The sequence below is a fragment of the Astyanax mexicanus genome, chromosome 9, assembly GCF_023375975.1.
Source record: "Astyanax mexicanus isolate ESR-SI-001 chromosome 9, AstMex3_surface, whole genome shotgun sequence".
Classification (NCBI taxonomy): domain Eukaryota; kingdom Metazoa; phylum Chordata; class Actinopteri; order Characiformes; family Acestrorhamphidae; genus Astyanax; species Astyanax mexicanus.
The window spans coordinates 36584906-36593460 of NC_064416.1; the positions used below are offsets into that span (position 1 = coordinate 36584906).

The window sequence follows — 8555 nt, forward strand, 5'->3', positions numbered from 1 at the left end:
TTCCTGCAATGGTTCCCAGGTTGTCTGCTTCTACATTGGCTCCCAGGTTGTTCGCTCCCATGCTAGTAGTTCCATCCCGCCCTGCTCCCCTTGCCAGCAGTTCTGTTGACCCTGCTTCCAACTCCTTACTACTAATGGCTTCATGCCACTGGGTCCAGCTCCCATGCCATCCACTGCAATTCTCTTTGAGTTCCACACTTTGGTCTTTCCGGTGAATCTCTTTCCCATTTTCGGCTTCTATATGGCCTGGTTTTACCGAGGGCTCAGCATTTTCTCACTGTGAGATGAATGAGAAATGAGCGTTTATTGTAAATACGCCCTCTGCTGGCCGCAGCAGGGGATTGCACCTTGAATGACTATATTCTACACAGTGCTTAGGCCAGACTCAGCTTCTCACCAAAGGATCTTTTTCAGCACATCATAATGAAGTAATGAGGATTCTTTAAGCACTACACTTTATGGTGTATAGTTCTTGCCTGTTTTGACTCTGATTATGGACCTGCCTATGATATATCTGCCTCTCTGTTTCTTGACCTCTGCCTGCCTTTCTGCTAATGAGTACAGCCATAATAAAGCCACTTGGCAAATGCAGCCTGCCTCAGCTCTTTCATTTAAATAAGCTTTGCACATTCTTTGACTTTTTTAAACCTAGAGCTAAAACGTCATCCGTTTACTACATCTCAATAAAAAATACTAACAAATGAAAATATTGGGCCATAAATACAATTATGATATGTCACAAATATGACTTTTTTGTTATATCACTTTATATTTTTATATGGGAGAGCAATGTGTTTTAATACATGCGACTTATTGGTTTCTAAAATCATTTACTTCCGCTTTAACATAACATACATTCAACATAATGTATACTATCTTCTTCACATATACACATAATTAGATGTAAAATGGTTTGAAATTTTTTGTTGCAAAATGCATGTTAAGACAGTTTGGTCTTATTATAAACTTTTAAAAATGTTGATCTATTCCAGTATTTATGCAATAATCATAATTGTTGTAAGTAGATACTCACAGGAAGAGAAAATCCATTACAATTGTGCTTTAGATCATGTAACCAAAGAAGTGTAAGTAATTACTACCCACTTCTGTTTCTGACAGTAGGGGAGGTGCAGTCTAAAATCATCAAGTTAAGCTGACAGGATAAGTTGACAGGGTGCACAATACATGACTCACACAACATATACAAGGTGCAGACAGTACACTGATTTCTGAGAATAGTTTTGTAACATGGCTTTAAAGGCATATCCTGGGCGTAAACAGTTACAGACTGATTTGTACGTATGATTACATTTCTTAGAGGCCTTTTTGGTGTAGGCCGTACCATGCCTGTTGCTTTTCACCGTTTTGGCTCTTATAAAATCTCAGGTATAAGCGTTTCATTAACATGGTTGTTTCTGTTGCTTACTATTGTTATTTAGAAATCTGGTCTGATCATTTTAACAGTTTATAACACTGTTCAGCTGTGTTTCAGTGTTTTATTCCTTAAACTTCAGCAGTAATCTAAAAAAAAAACAAAACATAAGTTTAGTTCGTGATTGAGAATTGATTTAACAGGAGCTAAAGACATTCTTGCTCAGTAACACAATATGCAGAAAGATCTTAGTAGTATAGTAGTAGTATACCCCTACAAAAATTATATTTCAATTCTACCATTTTTTTCAAGTAAAAATATCTATAGTGACACAGAATGACACTAAATACACTAAAAACACTAAATACATTCACAGAGAAACATAATCAGTATCAGTCAAATTGTTCATAGTAAAGTTTTCATCAGTTCTGTTTCACGAGTCAAACACAGTTAAAGCAGCTAGATGTTCAAGTGAAAACAGATAATTTTGCAGTCATAGTTGTAGTCCATATCTTACCCATAGGATTACCTGTCACCCCTTAGCAATTTCACAGTCCTGAAAAGTCCAGACCTTTATAGTTTGCACCAGGTATTGCACCAATAATGGTTGTTTCCCTCCGAGGAATAGACAGGTACGTTCTTTTTTTCTGCTGGATATTTTGCACATAGAAAGTTGCAACACAATGCTTTAAACATTCATTTTAAGTACAGAAAATATCAGTGTAGTCTAAATACTTTTTTCAGGTGGATTTTTTGTTTTTAGAATGACCCCAACAATAAAGAAAATTTAACATTGCCATTGGTCATACTACCATGACACTCCTAGGGTTCATTTGACCCTTAAAACAAGGGAGAATGTTAAGAATATTCAAGGGTTAAGCAGTACTTAATTCAATGCATTTTTATTACATTTTTATTTTTTTTTCACCGGTAAAGTGAAAAGTGTTAATTAACTTAATCTACAGTGACATCTGCCAAAGAGTAGAATTTATTAGGCAGCAAAAAAACCTGTCTTGAAGGTGATGTGTTTGTTTAAAGCTGGAAAATGGTCAATCAAATAAATTTGAGCTACTTTTACAATAATTAATACAATAATCTTGTGGGTTTTTTCCTGGTATGCAGTGGTCAGTACCTACATACATACGTTCAAGAAAGGCCAGCCAGTATGGGGCCTACAGGTGCCATGGGCTCCTTAGTGCTGGTTGTGAAAGTCATCATCAGGAGTATAGATAAAGGTTATAACTGATTTTACAGATTTCTTACCTTCAGAGGGCCAGTGCAGCTGCAGGTTTTCATTCCAATCAAGCAAAATCATATCATTAGTTGGTATTGGTGCAATAAAATATTGATATATCAATATACAGCTGTGTTCAAAATTATTCAACACCCACTGCTGTAAAGTGTTTTAGCAAGTCTAACATTTATTTTTATCCTGTTCACAATCACATAGAATAAGGACTTGTATAGTAGACAAAATTGTTCAACCCCTTAGTAATGTAAAACATGTAAAACATAGTACTTAGTATAACTCCCTTTGGCAGTAATAAGGTCCTTCAGACGTGAAACATAGCTCAACACAAGAATCTTGCAATGAGCAAAAGGTGTCTTAGCCCATTCCTCATGGACAAAGGCATCCAATTATTTGGCCAGTCCAGAACCTTCCAGCCCTCCTTCTGTAACCAAGCCATGGTAGATTTGAAGATATGCTTGGGATTGTTGTTTTATTGAAAGGTCTAACATCTTCCAAGCTTCAACTTTGTCTCTGACTGCATGACATTTCCAACCAAGATCTCCTGAGTTCATGGTACCTTCTACACTGTGGCTATTCTCTGTACCTGAAGAAGCAAAACAGAGCATGACTGACCCGCCACATGCTTCACATTAGGCAAGGTGTTCTTTTCTGAATAAGCCTTGTTCTATCTTCTCCAGACATGTCGCTGAGCCATAGGCCCAGAGTTCCAATTTTGTCTCGTCGCTCCAAAGAACAGTATTCCAAAACCTTTGTGGTTTGTCCATGTGGTTTTTGGCATAGTGGAGTCAACTCTTCTTATTCTTTGGAGTCAGCAGGCATTAAGGCCTTCATCTTATTGTTTAGAAACTTGAGTACCTCCCTCTAATTAGCCCTGCTCCTCAGCTGTCAGCCGGGGATTTTTCTCCAACTTTTGTTTCAGGTACCGGACAGCACTTGCCGACAGCATCTTCTTTCTGCCACGCCCAGGTAGTGTTTAGTATTTAGCTTTAAACTTGCAAATTAGGCTTCCAATTGTGTCTCTTGAAATGTTTAATATCTTTGCTATCTTTTTATATCCATATACTTGCTAATAAAGAGCAAATACCTCCTATCTAGACTTCTTTGAATATTACCTGGACTTCACCATGTAGCAAAGATTAAATAAACAATAAACTCTCCAGAAGGAGCTGAGTATCTAAGTCATTTTAAATCTGCGTAATTGCTGCACATTATGGTTCTGTTCACATCTACAGATGTGTTCACTGCCTGATTGAAAAAACCTGATTTAAAAATTCTGTTCTTGAGAGTGGTTTTAGAGATCGTTAAGGGGTTGAATAATTTTGTCAATGACGAATTCACAAAAAGGACATTTGTTGGTATATTAGAAATTATATTATTGAAATTTAAGCTGCATTTGTCTATTATACAAGTACTTATTTAATCTGATTGTGCAGATTAAATAAAATAAAAATTCTGCAGTGGAGGTTGAATAAATCTGAACACAGCGTTATATATACTTTGTTTTGCATTGCTGTATCTACTAAAAAACATAGACTTTTTATTTTATTTACTTATAATATTTTATACATATAATAGTATGTTTAGTGTTGAGCTTTTCTGAAGTATGATTGTAACAATCACAATATATCACCTTTCTTACAGTATTTTAATACATTGTGATATGCTAAATCTTATCCCTTGTATCATATTGTAGCGCCAATTTCTTGTCAAAACACAACCCTGTCAGTTGGTTGAAGACTGACCAGTTGATTAAACAAATGGAATCAGGTGTTCTTCTGTTTGCGTAGAATGAAAACCTGTAGCCACCTGTAGCCGGCAAATAAAAATGTAGTACGCTTTATAAATAGCATAGTGAAAAAGCAAATGCGATTCAGTGCCTTTTGTAAATGAAAGTTTTGTTTGAATTCTTAAGTCATTGTTATACTCTTGGTCTCCTTAGTAACAGATACACAAGTTGTTGGTACTCAGCTGATTACAGACCAATCACTTTCTCTTTTCAATGCTTTTGTGTTTGTGATTTTACGTGACCTTTTTTGTAGTCCATATGTCGGAAACTGGACAGAGGGCAGAGAACTGAAAGATATATCTGAAATCTAACTGTAAAATTAAAGCATGTACATCCAATCATCATTCCTCTGATGTGATGCTGTATGCTTCTGAGAATGGCATCAAATTACACTTACTATACAATCAGTATGTAATTCTGTACAGTAAGGGTAGCACAGCTCTCAGGTCTCTTGGTGCTTTGGCCTGTGAATGCATGTCATTTCCTTTTGCTAGAAGCGATAGCTAAGCTACAAGCACAAACCAAAGATAGGATCTTTGAATTTAATCTAACAGTATATTAATAATAATAATCATTATAATATATTTTCACTACACTGTGCAAGTAAAAATGTGATAATTTTTATTCTTTTTTTTAACTCAGGTGCTGAGATGTTTCAGTGACACCCTGTAACAATTCTTTATTTCATTATATCAGTGGAAAGTTACACCTTTTGGTAGAATCAGTGTTGTTTTGGTCCTTACAATTCAGAACGTACTGACCTATATAAGTATAACAACTGTATACAATTATGTAAGGTTATTTTTAAAATACATTGTTGTACCCCAGCTTTGATAAACAGGTTCCATACTATCATGCAGATGAACATGAGTATGTTTAGGGATAAATAACAGACCACAGTCATGGATGTTTTTCTGGCTAGTAATCCTATAAAAAAGAAAACAACAGTTTGGCTTCTAAACAAGTCAATTCCAGGGCAGAAGTTTATAGCTAATCCTGAACCTTCTCCTAGATTCTCAGAAATGTGGTTTATTTTCATGGTGAATGGGAGGAAACTAACTATCAAACTAAGCACACATGTATAGGCCTGGAACAGCATTAATGCAAGAACACTGAGTCTCTGCTGTGGAGGCTCAAACCATTTCATTACATTGCAGGTTGGAAGTGTAGCCCTGAAGGCCATTAACACCACTATTGTCTTTCCCAGAGTGCAGGAGATGCAGAGGATGAAGGTAATGCCAAATATGGTGTGGCGGACTTTGCAGAAACATCGGGATGGTGGCAAAGTGACTGTAAGTGGACTAGGAGAGCACCATGTAACTGTAAAAAGCAGCGAGAACCTTAGTTTGATGTTGGCATTGTGGCTTGGTGTGTGTCTCCGTTGAGATATGATGAAAAGAATAGATGTTGTACGACAGAGTAGGAAGAGTGTCAGAGCTGTCAGCAGCAGTCCCATTTTTCTTCCAGAGCTTTTCACCTGTGAAATATCTTCTGTGACATCTACAGAAAATTGGAAAATATGTCAATCATTTTGGGAATATCTAATTTTTGCCCTTATATATTAATGTATAGCGCCATCAACACACTGTTTTCCACCAATCTGTTGGCTCTTGTTTCTAGGTAAAGAACCATTTAATCATCTGTTCTCTATTACTAACAGTCACTAAAGATCCAAAGGTCTAAGGCCATCATTTAAGTCTATCATGTTATAATTTATTCCTGGAAAAAAATAAATTTTTGGGAAAACAATGTGGACATTGTCACTGCATACTTATGAATGCTGAAAATAATGCTAAAATACTTTACCATGATGAAATAGTGAATATTTAATTGATTATATATTTTATATATTTTTTTATCAAATGCAAATGCTGTCTGATATATGTTGCAGTTAAAACATTGTTTTAATGTAGTGAGCAAAGACAAATAGAAGCATTTTCAGTAGTGGCCTCAGATTGTTGTACCCCATGTTAAAAAATATGGTATGATACTTTTAAATAGAATAACACTGTTACCTTTTTGGCATCTTGTAGTTTTGTACGTTGAGAGGTTTGTGTTTAAGCAGCTTCCAGTTGTTTGGCTTTTGTCTGCTTGTTTTATCAATAAGTGCTTCAGGATTAGAAAAGTGTTCTGCAAAAGAAATTAAAGCAATATGCATATCATTCAAAAAGTACAAAAACATTTTCTATAAATTCCATCTGAAGCATTAGGGACACTAATGAAACTTATGTGAGCTTCAGTGAGTTCATGCTGCTAAATAAAATCACTCCACACTTTTTATTTTGTGAACTTTACCTTCAATGTGAGAAAGTCCATACAGAGAGCACAAGCATAATCACATCTCTCTCTGCTCTCCTTTATTACAGTGTAGATTCTTCCAGTCACATGGTTCTTATGGGTGAGAGTGCAGCCGTGTAGCAGGGCAGCAGACACCCAGGCAGAGGGCAGAGAAAGGCTTGTATAGAATCTGTCTAAAAGCCTCAGAGTAAGTAAAAGTTTAGCCAGATGTGGCATTTCAGATGTTAAAACACCATGTTCTCCATTCAGCGTTTTAGTTTTCTCATTCAAACTGGGTAAGAGAATCCAGGCCTCAGTCATGGGCCACAATTTGATTATAAAGCATATCCACCTTCCTCCACTCAGGAACATAGAAGCAGAGGACAAAGTCATATAGTTTGTCCTGGTCATTGAATGTCTCTGGGCGTTAAACTCATTCACTGCCCTGTTCCATTGATTGGACCCATGTTTCTGCAGCCGATGCCATGCCACAAGCCTTAAATTGTTGCTTCTCATATTTCTTTGGAGGACGGTCAAACAATCACAGCTGGAAATGTGGGAGACCTGTTTAGAGGGAGGGAAATTTTCGTTAGGCCATATTTTGTGACCTGACAATAGAGCAGTCAGTAACACTTCCTAAAAAAACTGCAATTATCATACATTATGAATGTCTTTATAATAGCTTGTAATGATCACCATAAGCTTGTATAATACCTATTAAGTTCTTATAATGACATACTTAACAAATTCTAAAGTACAAGATATTATAAAACCTCTCCTCATAAAGTCACATACTTGTATTTTATAATGTGTTATTTGTGTTTCACTATTATGGTAGTACATATGAGTTTTTATACACGCTTATGACAATCAGTATAAGGTATTATGCCCTATTATACATTATGCATACAGGCTTTACACGATCACTGTAGAATTAGTTTCTTCTCATTTGTAAATGTACGACATACAACTATATTCTAATTACAGATGCACGTATTTTAATTTAATATTAACCTGAACATTTATAGTTATACATAAATGTTATTTACACATATGTTTCTCACCATGTGTAGTCTTTTAATGACTTTGACATGCTTTGATGTGAGGTGGCTGCTTAGAGCCTGCCAGTTCTGGGACTCACAGACACTCAAAGACAAGCACTGGTATTCTGAACAGACACCCTGGAGAAACACTTTGTTTCCATTAAGTGTCTCCACAGAATGCAATGCTTTACATCGTTCTGCTAGAAAACACCTGCAATGAGAGAACATATAGAATACATCAGTGTCAGCATCAATTAAGTGTGGTAGATTCATAGCACACAGTGTCCAGTGCATAGTTTGAATATATAGTTTTATTGCAAGCATGAAAACAATAAAAAATGTAAAGTAAAAATCATACTCACCATCCATATTTCTCTGTGTTACTTTGTATGTAACCATGTTCAATAAAACCAAAGCGTTTGTCAACTTCGACAAAGTTGGCAGTTTTTGCCACCAAATTACCATCATTTGGAGTTTTTCCCAACAAAGCTGATGCATGGTGGGGATACAGTGCTCTTGTCAGAAGAGCAAACAGAACCAGAGCAGCTCCTCTCATCTCAGAGGCTGGGCTCAGGTGAAGTTCCAGAAGATAAGGTCTTCCTGGTTTTATAGCCTCTCCCATGTGACCCAGGTGAAAGGGGCAGTTGATTTTTAACACAATGGGGCCTATTCCCCGAGGTACACTTCAAATAAAACAGGGACCACACAATGCTTCAACTAGCTATTTTTAAAACTTAAATTATTATTTATGTTTCCTACATAATTTCATTGGATCTTCAGTTGTAATGCTTAATGAGTATTATACACAATAGAGGCCTAGATTAT

General features: G+C 36.2%; 1 protein-coding gene across 1 annotated transcript; it reads right to left on the bottom strand.

Moving 5' to 3' along the window:
- Positions 1 to 5014: 5014 nt before the first annotated feature.
- Positions 5015 to 8294, bottom strand: LOC103043427 (uncharacterized). Its single transcript, XM_015600807.3, has 5 exons — positions 8093 to 8294; positions 7752 to 7941; positions 6706 to 7251; positions 6426 to 6540; positions 5015 to 5910 (listed from the first exon to the last, which is right to left on the bottom strand). The coding sequence occupies exons 1-5, from the start codon at positions 8284 to 8286 to the stop codon at positions 5150 to 5152; spliced, it is 1806 nt and encodes a 601-aa protein (XP_015456293.3). The 5' UTR covers positions 8287 to 8294; the 3' UTR covers positions 5015 to 5149.
- Between the last annotated feature and the right edge of the window lie 261 nt (positions 8295 to 8555).

What these genes read in the sequence shown, in the direction of transcription:
- LOC103043427 (XM_015600807.3), bottom strand. Translation starts at nt 8,286, where the DNA reads ATGAGAGGAGCTGCTCTGGTTCTGTTTGCTCTTCTGACAAGAGCACTG. An exon ending in TGGACTTTCTCACATTGAAG is followed by an intron (nt 6,541 to 6,705) that starts GTAAAGTTCACA and finishes TTTCTTTTGCAG; the next exon opens with AACACTTTTCTAATCCTGAA. An exon ending in AACTACAAGATGCCAAAAAG is followed by an intron (nt 5,911 to 6,425) that starts GTAACAGTGTTA and finishes AATTTTCTGTAG; the next exon opens with ATGTCACAGAAGATATTTCA.